Source organism: Arachis duranensis, chromosome 3 (assembly GCF_000817695.3).
Source record: "Arachis duranensis cultivar V14167 chromosome 3, aradu.V14167.gnm2.J7QH, whole genome shotgun sequence".
In the NCBI taxonomy this organism is placed as follows: domain Eukaryota; kingdom Viridiplantae; phylum Streptophyta; class Magnoliopsida; order Fabales; family Fabaceae; genus Arachis; species Arachis duranensis.
In genome coordinates this window covers 12,885,571-12,901,921 of record NC_029774.3, presented here as the reverse complement: position 1 = coordinate 12,901,921, position 16,351 = coordinate 12,885,571, and the positions used below count along the sequence as shown (strand labels likewise).

Here is a 16,351-nt window from a genome sequence, read left to right as displayed (position 1 = left end):
TCCATCCAAGCACATAAACAAATATTTCGAACTCTCGTATTCCCATTTCGGAGGACCACATTTTGGATAGTCTTTTTTTTTTTTTCCCTCATTATCTTTGTGATGGTTACAGTTTGACCATTAATTATTGAGCAAATGGTGCTTTCAATTGATCCCAACTTCCAAAGGAACTCTTTTTACCCACCATGTTGCATGAGGTGCTTAAATAGATAATAAAAAAGATAAAAAAGAAGAAATGTAATTATATTCTTTTTACTGTCTACATTGATTAGCTCTTTTTTTGTTATTTCTGTAATTTTCTTTCATGGACCATCTTGTTCAGTTAATGGAGTACAGCCTATTAAAGGAGCAACATGTAGTGCAGTGTTGCATGCATGTCCTCACCTGTCACGCACTCAAATAATCACAACTAACTTAGTCTATTTCTTTTTATTAATAGGATTTAACTAAATAAATGTGTTTTAAAGATATATGGTAAAAATATAATAATATTCTTTTAATTTTTTTATGTATATAATATATTAAAAATATAAAAACTTATTTTTGAAAAATAATTAATCAAATATTTTTTTATAATATTTTTAAAATGTATCTTAAAAATACACGTTAGCAACATTCTTATTAATATAATCTTCCTTCCTAATTAATTGATCGAATTGTGGAGACTAAAGAGGAAATAAAAGTTACACAGAAAACCAAACTTATTTCCCTTTCAAAAAGCCAAAGTATATAACCCAAGAGCAATATAATAGCTGCCTCAAAAAACCCTAATTTTCTTTTCCAATCTTTTATCTTCATGATACCAGTGGATAGGACTAAGTTAATCAAGCCAGTTCATAAATTAATTCGAACTCAATTCATAAATAATTTAATAAATTGAACTCGTGAGTTGGTAAGTTGAATTTGAATATGAATCAAAACTGAATTTATAAATTAAATGAACCGATTATAAATTATGTTCATATTATTTGAGCCGGTTTGTAAGTTTGAGCAAGCTTATGAATTTTTAGTAAGTCGAACTTAAGTTTAAGAAATAAATTCGATTGTTAGCTGAACCGTAACCTAAACTCAATTTTCATAAACCGAGCTTATCTATGTCGACTTACCTTTGACTCAATCCTACCAATGGATCTCCCGAACCCCAACAGCAATTAAATATAGCACTTAAAAGACTATTATTTTCATATCTTTTTAACTAACATGGAATTTTCAATACTTATATATATGTTTAGAGTTAGACATATAGTACCTAAGCTTAATCGTTGCCGTCTAATATTTTTAACTTTTAAAATAAGAAAGCTAGAAAATTAAAGAATTATAATACTTCACGAAGCAAATATATATTGGAGAGATGGATAGTGTTAGAAGTTGATATTTTTAGTGGAAAAAAATAGAGTTGATTAATATCAATTCAAATATAAGACAAAAAAAATGTTAGTCATCTAATATTTCTATCTCTTGTAGAGATAATACATTTTTAGACTTGAAGTATACATAAATATACACATACACTAGAAATAAAACGGATGCAACTTATTAATTATTGATGGGAAACATTTTATACTATAACTCTAAAATGAAGTTTTACCTTTAAACTTGAGTAGTACTAGTGAATTCTCATCTCAGATTTACGTTATATTATTCTTTAATTAAAAATTAATGCCATGCTTAATAATTTATCTTCTACAACTTTAAAATGACTTTCTTTAAAATAAATTAACTAATTTAGTTTTTAAAATATGAATTTATTATTCATCAAAACTGATAATTGTTTATCCAAATTAAACTTCAAATTAATATTAATTTTATTTTACAATTAATTTTATTTATAGTTTTAAATTTCCTTTTATTTTAAAGCAGGAGTAATATAAAAATAACAATCCTTTAGCAAAGCTGAATTGTTGAACCTAATCAATCATCATCATCATCAAAATACACACACACATATATATGCGCGTGAAATCACACTGATGACTGTTCCATATACATGCAGCAGATAGATCAGAATATTGGCAGCTAGAGTTTGTTCTTACCACCATTGCATGGACTCATTATTAATGAAATATGAAATGCTACTATTGCTATGCAATAATTTTGCTTATTCATTATGACATGACTTGCATTGCATTGTGAGTGATTTTCACACAGTAAAACATCACTGACTGGCATTGTGTATGTGCCCAAATTAAGGCTCAAATATGCATGCTATTACAACAGAAATAATTTGCTACTATTTAGCCATGTTCAATATTGAATTAATTGACTATGTTAAGTGTACACTAAATTCAGTCACTAGTATAAAATATATGTTGAAATATAAATACACATTGAAAATAAATTAAACAACATATATATTTATATAAAAAATTATAAATACATTAATAACTAATTTTAATGAATAATTTTGGTGTAGAAACAACATTTTTTATATATCTAATAGGCATAAGCATTGTTACCTTCTAATATGTTTATTCTTTGGTTTTAAATCAAAATTATTTTAACCAACTTAGATTAATTTCGTGGTTAACTCATTAATTTACTTAAAAAATTATCAGGTATTTAAATTTTGCTTTGTGCATATATATAAAAAGTCATTAGTTAACGACAAACTTTTAGATGAAATTCAAATTCGCAACAAATTAATTATTGACATATTAGGTTAAAAAATATGTGGGAAAAAAATCAAATTCATTTCTTAATATCTTTGTATTTTTTTTCTTGGAACAAATTGATATTTCTTAATGTATTTTTTAACAACTATAAAACATGTATTAAACCGAAGTTATGATGGGTCATGGCTGTCCGTGACTGATGATGTTGGATCCTTCATTCAAGGAAGGCACGTGAGAGCCATGTTGTTGAAGGCATGTCTCCTTTGTACAACAACAAACCTCATCCATGATCCCAATCTCTGTCCATTATCTATGTACCTAAATTAAATTTACAAATAAAATGAATTTGATACTTATAGAGATACCCACATAAAAATGGATGCAACTTTTAGAAATTACATGTATAATAATTAGATGTATAATAATTTATACACAAATCTAACATTATAATTTGAAGGCAGCCTCAAATTCATTCATCACCTTTAATGATTTATGATATTAAAATATTTATATCCGATTCGAATGTGTAAATCGATCTAGGCTGCTTTAAATTTATTATCTTTAGTTATTCATGATATTGAAATATTTATATTCGATTTGAATGTGTAATTCGATTTATTATTATTATTAAAAATCTAAACTCTATGACTTAAAAAAAAAATAAAAAGTGTAAATTTGAATATTCAAAATTGATTGAATATGATGAACAAATGTATGATATTACGTTAAATATTAGCTAGGTTATATGCAATTCTCTAAATTTTCTAAATACAAAACTCAATATCTAATTTTTTAAGAGTAAAAAATTTTTAAATAATTAATTAGTGCATTAAAAATTTAGAAAAAAATAATTTAATTATACCATTTTAAGTATAAATAATGTATAGAATATAATCAAAATGCATGCATGTTCAAAGTTGTAAGTTATGAATAAATTAGAGAGAATGATATAGATAGAACAAGTTTCCCAAAAATGAAAAGTAAGATAGTGTAATTAATGGGTGCATGGTAGAAAAATGGTTAAGTGATAAGATGAGTTTGTCTGGTGGGAAGAGGTTATAATGAGAGAATCTGAAAGGTCAAATCAAAGAGGTAGGTGGTGGGGTTATTACATATTTGTGTGGTTCTCAGAAGGAAGTGGGTGCTGTCTCAAACAAACAAATTAAAGATGGATCACTTTATCTTTCTCTTTCTCTTTTATTTCCCTTTGAACAAACAAATCAATCCAATCAATTAATGAAAATGTCTCTGAAACCTATTCGGACTGTCATGTCACTAACAGCCTTCCCATACCCAATTATATATTTTTCAGATTCTCATTATTATTTTTTTGGACCTTCCACATATCAACAACAATGGACACTTTTTAGTTTTTAGTTACAAATTATGATGATACCTTACATTGAATATTTTTAAAAATTGGAAAATTATAAATAATCAATTTGTTAAAAATTTGATAACATACAGTTCAACTGAATATTTGAAATAAGGAAAGTTAGTTGCATATTAATTATTTTGGCCAATTTATGTTAATTATTTATGTTAAGACTTCAAACCCAAATAACATGTCTAGATTTGATGCTATATCTATGTATTAAACATGAAGTTTAATTAAGTTATTATCCATTATCACTATAAATTAAGCTATTGGTCAAGCAAATAATACCCGAAAGGAAAGTTGAAATGAGTTACTAATAATTAGCAAGACAGAGAATTTATATATAGAATAGAGGCAATATATAAGTAATGAACATGAGTAGGTGCAATAATCTAACTTAATCTACAATATATATCACCCATCTCAGGTTTAATTTGGTTAGGAAATAGATAATCATGTTGTGTGATGAAAATCCAAGTGTTATTAGCATCGTGGTTCTACTAAATTTTTCAAACGTTGGATGGATTTGGGAGTTTCTGCTGTATCTCTTTGTCTTTAGCTTTGTTGTTGCTCTAGTGCAAGTTCCCGGTGACTTTAAAGCTTTTTATTATTATTTTTTTTTTGTTAATAAACGAAGCTGTTTTAATTATAGATACGGCGTATTTTAGTATGTCTATATGTTACGATAACTATAATAATTATATAAGTGTTATTAAAATTAATGTTATATTTTTTTTATATATTTTGGTAGTATTTTTTCTTAACAATACTTTTTGAAAAGCGTTTAACGATTAAAAAAATATTATTTTAATTTTAACAATATTTTTTAAAATATTGTAGTCTTTGTAGCATAGTCATAGAATGATAATTGCAACCTGAATCATCCTAGTTAGCATATTAAGGATAACAATAACTTAGGTGAGAATAGATTGACGCCAAATTAAAACCTAATTTTAAGGTAGTGCATGTGGATGGGAGAATAACTACTGGTGTCTGGTGGCGGATCAAGAAATTCTGATGGGGAAGGGGCAAATTTAAGCCACATTATTCAATGGGCTTTTAATGTCATACATATTTTAAAACATGCACGTAAATAACAAGTTTGGTTTGAATTATAGACCATCGATTTATAAACATAGTTCAACCATTCAAACATATGACAAAATATTATTCATTAATATTTATATATTATAAAAATTTTGGGGGGCCAGGAGGGGGAGGCCTCTTCAGGACCCCTCTAGATCCTGAGTTAATCTTCAATGTCTAATTTGATCATCATCTTTTTCGATTTAACTCTATTAAATTTTTTTGATATTATAATTTTAAATAAATTAATTGTTTTTACAAAAATTTTACTAGATTTGACAATTTTACGTATTTAATTTACTCTTTCTATTTTAAGTAAAATATCGATTTTTTTTAACCTTATGTTTCTCGATAATCTAGTACATTCTTTATTAAAAGCTAATTAATTACCATAAAAAAAAAGTTTCCGTCACATTTTCTATACTCATTTTGTGGTGTACACCAAATCCCGCATACTCCTCCACCATCCCAATTCCTTGTACGAGACAGAAGAGAATACAAACAATACATTTCAAAATAAGAAAGGTTACAAGTGAGAACCAGTGTTGAGCAGAATTTGAAAAGTGGTCCTGTGTTAGATTAAGGCTGCATTAACTACTATTAGTACAAAAATCAAAGAGGAGTTCTGGCACACCTTAACCCCAAATTGGAAACATGGTCCATACTTCTGAGAACTGACAAATGCCATACATTACAGTACTACTCAGATCCACTTCTTCTTTAAGAATGGCAAAGTATGCAGTGTTTGTTTTTTTCCACTTCATTCTCCCTAATTCCTCAGCAAAATACACATTAAAAATAGAAAAGAAAAAGAAACTATGGTTGCTAGTAATTGCTTTGATTTTCTTCCGCCTGCAAAGACAGAACTTCATGAACTACTGTCATGTATATTATTTTAGCTAAACATCTATTAGTAACACAAAATGTATCTGAACATTTGAATCAAGGTAACATCTTTGCTCAATCATTATTTGTCATTGGCAAATGAAGGAAAAAGAACATAATCTTCAATGAAGCCCTTTCAAACAAGTTTTATTTTTCTCTCAAACTTCTTTTGCAACTCTTGAATAATTGAATTTATGACAGCACGCTTGAAAGGAAATAGAAAATTAATGAATCATAAGATTTTCTTGGTTTTGAAAAAAAAAATGCGAAATAGGTACAAAATATAATCCAATAAATTACCAACTCTTACGAGCTAGTACAACATTTCTGTCCAATAAATGAGTGTCAACATTTCTACACCATGCGCTTTCAAGTTTCAACTGTTAAAGTTCTAATTCTTAATACCCCACTAATCTTTACAATATCCCCTTCCTTTCTAATCCCACTCTAAAACACAACTAGCCAAAAAATGTAAAACATGTGAACAAAAATATATTCTACCTTTTGTTAGGTATACCTGTAAGACTATAATAATGTATGAATCAATGATTCCTAGCTTCAATGCTATTTGAACTATGTGCAACTCTACTGTTATGTTTATCCTTCGACAACTCTTCTGTAGAAAAGAACATAGGCAGCTGATGACTTTATCTTCTCCTTGCTAATGGGATGAACATTGCTATCGTCGAAGTCGTACCATTGATCACCACCATGCTACATGAAACATGGTAGCACAAATCAATGAGAGTGAACATACCATATATATTATATAATGATGGTAACAATGTTATCCAATAGGATCAACTTCTCACAATCATTGCAATTTGCATAATAAGTAAACCAATGGAGAAACCTTACTATTGTGCCAAGCTTACCCTCTAAACAAAACAAGACAACCTTTCATGGTGAAGTTCAGAATTTTACAAAGGATTGAAACTATTTCCAATAATCCACAAACTTAGGTTTGTTTTATAGGTAAAAAATCTCATCGTACCCAAAATTATATGCTTAAAAATGAGCACTTACATGGACAAAAGCTGTGTAATGACCACCTCCCATACTTCCATAATGATTACTGATAGCATATAGCATGTATTGGTAAGATTTGCCATTCCTGTGAGAAATATAAGCTGACAAATCAAGATTATCCACAGGAAAGTCAACATATGTTTCCAGCTTGTTCTTCATGTAACGACTATATTGAAACCTCTTAAGATGAATGACCAAAATCTCAGGAAGTCTCCAAAGATCTAGCTTCTTACTGGCTTGACGATGTTTTTTACAGCTAGGGCAGTACCTAGAATTACACAAATCCACCTTAGAAAAAAGTAACGCTGCTCACGAAATACTTCATGCAAGACGATATAAACTTTGAAAATCATTTTAAGAAAAATATAGTATTTAGAGCATTTAGATACAGAGTATCCCATTCAATTGTAAGCAAAAGAAAATGCAAATCAAATTGCCAATCAAAGATTTATAGTTCTTTTCCTTCATGTTGCAGTTATATAGTAACTAACCACATGTCTTCGGGTCCAAGAGGTTCTTCTTGCAAGAATGTATCAAGGCACTTGTATAGTGAAGCTGACTCCTGAGGTTTCTTTGCCAAAAAGCCAGACTTGTAAACCTCAGGCAATGGACTGAAAAGCTGGGAATCAAATTGTTGAATCTGTTTATCTGACCAATATACAAGCACATGCAGCAGCCTCAACTCTTGATTTATTTCCAGTGGCTCATTCATTGATATCTTGGAATCCTTGACAATCCCTTTTTCATCTGTTATGTAAAAATCTAGTCCTCCATCTGAAGAAGAATCTTCCCCATTCATACTTGAACTTAAATGAGTTGATTCCGTCCCCTCCGTTTCTGCCATTCTTTCCATTTTGTTACTCAAATCTAAATTTTCTAAGGACTCTTCAGTTGAAATTTGAAATGAATTTAGCAAATTTAGATAGAGATCACGGAGATTGGATCCTTTTGTAACATTGCAATGCTTAGACACAATAGGAACTCCAAAAGCCTTCCAATTTGGAGTTGATTTCCCATGAGTTTGCTGCCTGACAAGATTTGTTAAAATCCAAAGTTAACGATGGTAAGGAGAAACACAAGTAAACAATAAAAGCCTATGCATGGCATACAGATTATAAATGAGCATATGAACCCAATTTTTGTTTATTGTCTGGCATTGAGCATTCAACTGATAGAGTAGTTCAAACTGTCAATTGCAAAGGTAAATTAAAACCATCTAATTGGGAGATGTCAAATAATAATGCTAAACTTTAACAAGGTATTTGAGATATTATATGATGACATTTCCTTTTATTCTACCAACAAGCTTCATAGTTCAGTTCTGTTATGGCTTTCTATATCCCGTGAGTTTACGATCAAAATTTGGCAACATATTTATAGAAAGAAGACATAAAAAATATAAATTGGAAACAATATATCATGGATACCAACAATTCCTTAGCAAAACTGTCTTGATCAAATAACATAACCCCGTTCTTTTAAAACTGAAGTCATCCATGTTTCTAGTTTCTACAGAGGAATCTTAGGCTGGAATAGTTTTCTGACTGCTTGTAATGGTAGCTAATACATCTTAGACTGATTTGAGAGAGTTTAAAAGAGTCTTGCTCGTGAACTTGCAAACACTATTATTTTGTATTATCACAAGAAAGGAATTGATTTAACAGATAGTCCTCTTCAGACATAAAACTTACTTCTCCATCTGCTGATTTGTAAAGACAAGAAAAGGGCCATCACTATTATCTTTCATAAATCGGTAAGCAACAAGTCTGTCAGCATCTCTGATTAAGGATAATGAATCAGATGGATCTTCAAGAAAACGTATAATCATGTTGTTGTATGCCTGTACCACAGCCCATGCTTTAGACATATAATTTTCTACAATATGTTTAGGTATCCATAATGGAACTCAAAGAAGAAAAGAACTGGCTTCAAATTAGATTTTTAAACTGAACAGATATACCTCAGCCACCAATAAGGTTTCATCAAGCCCCAAAGAACATGCAATGCCTAAAGCTCTAGTCAGATCTTGAAGTTTTCCATTTTTTGGGACGGAAATAGTGTACGGTGATAATTGAGTAATTCCATTAATGCCATTATTCACAACAGTCAAAGTCATTGTTCTCATTGTTGTCGACGGCAGAGGTAATGATAAGTACATGAATGGATCAAATGTCACGGAGACCTTTCTACAAATTGGACAAACTAATGTTGATTTATATTGACCCTGCATAAGATAATAACGGTGGTTCATAAAGCAAACAGAATAATGTTAGGAAGAAAAGGTAGCGAATTTAATTCACATGGACAGAAGGAAAACCCAGCAACAACTGAAAAAGTGTGCAGATTGCAGTATTCTAGAAGCAGGAGAGAATCACTGATCATTCTTAACTTGAATTTATGATCCAACTTTCTTATTACTCCATTTTTTTTTTGCAATCAACTGCTACTGCTACACTTCATAATTGATCAAGATAATAAGATCACCTAAGGGTCATATACAACATTGACATTTTAAAGATCATGATTTTTAATCCTGACTATTTATGAATGATCTTTATTTTTTTTTTTTGAAAGTGATGAATGATCTTTATTATTTATGGAAGATCCAGTAGAATTAAAAATTCAAATGAATTTTTAAATTATATTTTTTTGAACAATAAGTGTTTGCCCTATATAATATTATGTCTGAATTCATCATACTGTAGACATTGCATGCTCTAAATTTTTCAACATATTAATTTGACATAATTGACTGACATAAAGTAAAGATGTGTCACTTTGCCAACCTGCTTGCTTAAGGTTGAACTCTATCTAAGTAACTGTTTATAGTATCCTAAAGTTATAAATTTTTGAGTGAATGATAAATATGGAAAAGGAAAATCTATTAATACTTTCCAACATAATCTCGGAATCAGAACAACTAATCAATTAACACTGTGATTGCATTTGCACAAAACAAGGGGATACGTACTTGGCACACATCAACAATTATAGAATCATTGCGAGCCAAATGGTTATGCCAATATTCATCGGCAACCTCTGTATCTGGTCGATCATCAGCATCCTTGGCTTCAATATATGGCTTACGTTTAACACGATTCAAATCTTCATGAAGTCCATCCAATAAGAAAGCAAGAAGCTCCTGTGGGGAAAAAATATCATAGACAATGGAAGGGATACATGAGAAATAATATTCAAAAGGCCAAAACATAAAATAATATAAAAATACAAGCATAGAATGAAGGACCAAGATTCACTAACTTGGGAATCATGCTGATTAAATCCACTAAATTGAGGTGCAAATCTAGCAAGCTTTGCTTTGAAAGCTCTTGGTGCTACCGGACCCGCTCCAGGAGCCCATAGCTTCCTAAGTAAATCTCCAAATGCTAAAGCTATCTCACCCTGGAGAGAAGCAAATTCAAAGACTATAGAGTGAAGGACTTCCCAAGAATAGAATTTACCAACAAGAGAATTTCCAGATATATCAAGCTAATAAAGTACAAGCAGCTAAATAATGGTAACATACATCCATTCCCAATGGGTTATCATGATTTATTTCTTTGGCATAATCTTCAAGAAAATAATCAACAAGCTTTGGTGTGTGTGCTAGGCACTGGAGAGCACTGTTCATGAAACAAGTATTTCCCAGGTTTTGCAATCCGGTTAATCCCAATGAACCAGCTTCGCCAGGGCAAAAAGCGCTACCATTCATCTTAAACGAACTATTAGTCTCGTCTTTCTTCCCTTCTTTACATCTCGATGGGTCTGACAACCCATAAACTTGCAACTCTAGAAAAATCTGTATATCATTAAGAGTCATGTTAATATTGCACATAAAGCACTTTTGAATCATAGTCAATAATTCACACGGCAAAGTTTTCACAATTATCAACTAGTAGCCATCAAAAGAGAAGACAAGTTACTGTTCTACAAAAATGCTATAAATAAATATTCCGGCAAAAAAAAATGACATCATTTGAGGCAAAAAGGACAATAAGCTATCAACTTCCAAGATGATGCCTTTTTCTCCGCCAAACACATTCAACATGTGATCAAAACTAAAATCATGGACCAATGCTGTTGCATCTACAAACCTCATGTAGAGTGTCAATTCAATTAAACAATTGACAGAAAAGCAGGAAACAAAAAGAAAAAAAGGTATCCACAATAAATAATAAGGAACTTATAATGATAAAAATATGAAGAAAAGTATAGAAATTTGTTAAGCAAAATATGATCTAATTTACCTCCTCGGACTGCTTTTGACCTTCGGATGAAATCTTGCTTTTGTCATTCAGAAAAAATAAGGTTGTCCGACCTGAAAAGTCCCAAATGCGTAACTGTGCAATAACAGGTCAGAAATCCTCAATTTCTTGCAGTTTCAATAACATTGCTGAAAATGTATCTATTTTTCTGTTCTAATTTGATAGGTAAAACTGCAAACAGAATGTTATCTTACCATCTCTGTATCTACACCAAATATTTTACAGGATCTTTTAAAGAGCTCAGGTGCGTTGTCCTATGAAGAAGGGAAAAAATGAGAAACTGGATTAGGATTTGAAGAAAGAGATAATGAAATGAGTACCATGATTGCCTGAAAACTTATGAACAAAAAAGGAAAGCCATGTTGAATCTAACCAGACAATATTGCTACTCATATATAAAGCCTTTTGGCAATAATAACATGCAGAAAATGAATTTTCAATCATTGTGGAATCGATTTTTCTTTCATATTTTCTCTTTTCAGTATGTTTCTATAATGGTTTATCATTATCTTAAAGCATCAAAACACCATGGTTCCACCAACATTCCATCAACATTGATAACTAAAAAATTGACAAAATAATTGTGGAATATTAATCCAAATGCCTTAGCCATTAGTCATTAGATACCCTTGAATAACAGCAATAATAAAAGGAGTAAAAACTAGTTACCTTTTTGCTTATTCTTACTCCCAATGATTTTGTTTCTTTCTGAACATTTATCTTAAGTTGTAAAGGATATATGTCTGCCATATCGTCCTCAGTAGATGAACACCCTTTCTCATCCTTTATTGCATTTTTTGAATCACTATGCCTAAAGAAACCAAAACATGTGATACAGAAAACACAATTAACAAGTATTATGAATGTTGATCAATCATGGACAATAACCATTCATGTTTCACTAAGTGGGTTGGCTGCTTTAAAACACCATGGTATCCTATTACAAAATAAGATGCATAGACATCCGATTTAAATCTAAATATTTCTTCACGGCTTCACAGATAGTTTGTCTTTGTATCCCTCTATCTCCAACTATTGAAGTATTACTATCTGATCTAATCTCATTACTAGAACTTTTATGAATCTTGTCCATACATAATCAAACCACCTAAGGTGAGATTTTCTATTGTATGCTGAATAGGCAAAATCATTATGTGATTACATTCATTTATAATGATATTTGGTATAAAAAAAATTTAAGGAAAAACTATATTCCTGGTGCTAGTATTTAAAAAATGACCATCACTGAAATCAAATTTATCAGGTTTTTGCAAACAGGGACTTCGAGTTTGCTTGACACATAAGAACAAAAAAATTTCATGTTAGGATTAGGTTCAATTGGAACATTCCCCTCAAAGGTGATCTATCGCAAGTTAGGTTTGTAGCATGCTAAGCCTTGGAAAGGGATAGCATGCTAACTTGCTATAATTGTAGTGTGTTTGCTCTTATCATCTTATGTATCCACTCAAACTAAGAAAAGTAATTATCAATGAGTGAGACAACTAAAATAATTTCCAAATAGTTTTTAAATTCGAACACCTTAACAAATGCACTTCAATTAATGTTTTTTTATACAAAAAAGATCACATAGCACCCAAAGTGTAAATTATAATTGAATCCGTCGCAAAAGGTAATTGATTATATCAAATACTTTATATAATCAAATAAAAGTGTAATCTAATCATTGAATGGAATCTATACTAAAATTTCTAATTATAGAAAAGATAAAATAGTTTCTCCAAAGCTGAAATCTAATTTCACTTGCAATTGCTTTTCTTTAGAAATAATTATAAAAAACCATGTAAAACAAGTGGTTGTAGCATCTATATCAGCTTACTTTTCATTCAAATTAGATTGTAATGAAAAAAAGATTTTATTTCACCCTAAAGTTGAAATTAAACTAAGATGACTGTTTAAAGTTTCATACATGACCATGAAAGACACAGCATAAAGTTGTACCATGAATATGAAATCACAGTAGAGTTTCACACAGCAGAACCAGAAACAATTGTCAAGCCAATTTAGCAAATTGTTCAAAATCAAATTGTACAAACCTACCACAATACAACGTGAAGTTGAGAAAAAAAAAAAACTAGCATAAAAGCATATTTTGACTAGAACCTCGCAAAATGCAATCATTTCTACAATATTTGCTTATACAAGTTAGATAGAATTCTCTAAAACTACTCACCACTTGAGTGCCTGCAACCACATTTCCCCAGAAACCAATGCAAAGTCCCTGCCAGACACACCAACCTCGCCATTCTCGCGATTCTGCATGGATGACTCCTCCTCCCTCTTGAGACCAAACATGAGATCCGAATTGAATATGTTGTTGATGATCTTCATAGGACCTGCATATGAAGAACCAGCAACACCTGAATATAAAACACCCTCCTTCCCTTCCGAACCCTCCGGCATTGAACCCTTAGCCTCCTTCCACCACCTGAAAACACACACAACATCAATACACCATTCACAACAACATCCAATCCAACAATTCAAGTATTCACAAGACTCCATAGACCAATGCGTGTGGGAGAAACAAAAAAGGGGAAAGGCAGCTATCAAATTGAAGCAAAAGAGAAATGTTGTGTTTTTCTTTTCTTTTTTTTTTGTTTTTCAAATCATTAGTAGGATTGATTATGATATCAATGCACGTGGAAATGGTCAATGAAATTATTTAAGGTTCGGAGAATTGGAATTGGAGAAAATGTGAGAGGAAGAGTGGAACGTGAATGTGACCTGAGAGGAACGAAATAGACTCGCTCGTCATCGTTGTTTTCTGAATGTGAATCTTCCGAAGGAACACTTTCCATTGAATATAAAAGAAGAAAGAAAGAAAGAAAACGAAGAGAGAAAGGGATTTAAGAAGTGGAAGAGAAAATGCAGATCATTATGTTTTTTAGAGAGAGAGAGAGAGAGAGAAAATGACGGAGGGATTTGCAGAGAAACAGGTGGAGCTTCCTCTTACATCAACGGAGAAGCAAACGGAGGGAAAATTAATAATTATTTATACTTGTATCTATCTAAACTTTTATTTCTCATTTATTATTTTTTTCTCATTTATATTTCTTTGTTTTTATACTTTGACGCATTAATGATAATTAACAACATAAAGAGTAAATATTTAAAGTATACAGCTATTTTGTGTTCTCACACGTTTTAAGAGTATAACAATAATAAAAATTTTAATTTATTTTTAATTTATTTTAATTTATTCGAAAATATATCCTTTCTATTTTTTTAATACTTAAGAGAATAAAGTATGATCTTTCACTTTTAATTCTATAAGTATGACCAAAATTAAATAAAAAAGAGAAAACAATAAAAGATAAAATAAAAAATGAAATTAAACACTAAATGCTATCTAATTTTTTTTCCACTTAAGAGAATCCACTCTCCTTATATTTTATGTTTGTGGTTAATTTTTTGTTATATACCTAACATGATTCTTCTTAAATTATGTCTTTAGAACACATGTTAATCATGCTTAAGATCTATATTTATGTTGGTCTTTAAACAATCTTGAATTAGATACTTTTCTCTAAGAAAATTTTATTCTTTAGGCACGTCTTTGAATAAGGTAATTAAAAGAAAAAAAAAAACAATTACAAAAAATATTTAAGATTTTCAAAAAATTTAGTTAAAATGTGTCTGAAGAACACAAATTAATGTTATCAATTATAAAAATTTGTATAGAAAAATATATAAATTTTAAATTTTTAATATATTTATTGTTCATTTATTAAAATAAAAATTTAAATTCTTTTACTAATAATAACATTAAGATATTAGCTAAACCCAATTTTTAATAGCAAAATAATATATTTTTAGATTTTTGGTAAATTTATAAATCTTTAAAAAATTAAGATAAATATAAATTCTCAAGAATTTAGATACCAGACAGATTATACTAATTCTTCTAACGCTAAAAATATATAAAAGAAGAGACGCTAACATTAGAATTTAAAATGACATTTTTGTTGATTTGATAATATAACATAAATAGATTTTTTTTATGTTGCTTTTGGTAAAAAAAAAAATAATTTTTATACATTATTATAATAAAATAATTTTTTATACATTCACTAATAAGAGTTCTTCAATAAAAAAGTTATTTAAATATATAAATTTGATTCTGGTAGATAATTATATAAAATTATTGGGGGCACTCTACTATATAAAATATCTGTAAACTTACATCTGTACTTTATAATTTATTAAATTATTTATACTATTATAACGTTAAAATTAAATTTTAATGAATTGTATAATTTTATCTTTTTAAGTTGGATTATATTAGATTATTTCGTCTTATATTTATTATGTTGTGTCAGATTTTTAGAATTGTTTAAAAAAATGTTTTCTATAAATATCCGCAAAGACAGAGAAATGGAGGCCCCCCTCCCCCCAAATAAGACGGGGAGGAGACAATAGGCATTTTCTTTAATGCAGGGGGCAGAAAGAATTGTTCCAGCACAGTATCCCTTACATAATCTTATTGTCAATGTCATCCTTGACCAAGAACTTAACTGTTCCTTGGATAAGATTAATATTTTCAAGGATTTAATGGTCCGTTATTGAAAATTTTGTGGACTTATATCTCTTTTTCAATAATAATCAAGGACATATATGTATAGGAGTTTTTTTAAGATGATAAAAGTATATTTGAGTGTTTAAAGGACCAAGATCGGTAATGAAATTGATAATAAATTAATAATGTCAGGACTCTTGTAATTACGGCTTTTTAAACTTTTTTATTGTATGAACCTAGTTTTCATCGTAAGAAAAGAGATTTTTATTGAAATTAAATAAATACAAAAATTAAGAAAATTCATAAAATATGAAATAATTATCTAAATGTATAATGTATTATATTTTGGATATTGAGAGATAAAATAGAAAATAGGCATATATAATGTATTCAGGATGTACTCGGAATACATGTTAAGTGGAAGAATGGATACTGAACATTAGAGATACACGCAAAATGGTTGTCATGGGGTTCAAACTCCTAACTCCAAGGTTGCAAGAAAGATTGTCATGCCACCAAGCTATATTGCTTCTTGTTACTATATATTCAAATTATAATA

General features: G+C 29.7%; 1 protein-coding gene across 1 annotated transcript; it reads right to left on the bottom strand.

The window, feature by feature from the left end:
* Window positions 1-6,259: 6,259 nt before the first annotated feature.
* Window positions 6,260-14,178, bottom strand: LOC107477667 (ubiquitin carboxyl-terminal hydrolase 8). Its single transcript, XM_016097721.3, has 13 exons — window positions 14,001-14,178; window positions 13,447-13,701; window positions 11,925-12,066; window positions 11,450-11,509; window positions 11,238-11,330; window positions 10,517-10,789; window positions 10,252-10,392; window positions 9,962-10,132; window positions 8,951-9,214; window positions 8,682-8,830; window positions 7,482-8,018; window positions 6,988-7,258; window positions 6,260-6,675 (listed from the first exon to the last, which is right to left on the bottom strand). Exons 1-13 carry the CDS (start codon window positions 14,072-14,074, stop codon window positions 6,559-6,561), a joined length of 2,547 nt encoding a protein of 848 aa, XP_015953207.1. The 5' UTR covers window positions 14,075-14,178; the 3' UTR covers window positions 6,260-6,558.
* Between the last annotated feature and the right edge of the window lie 2,173 nt (window positions 14,179-16,351).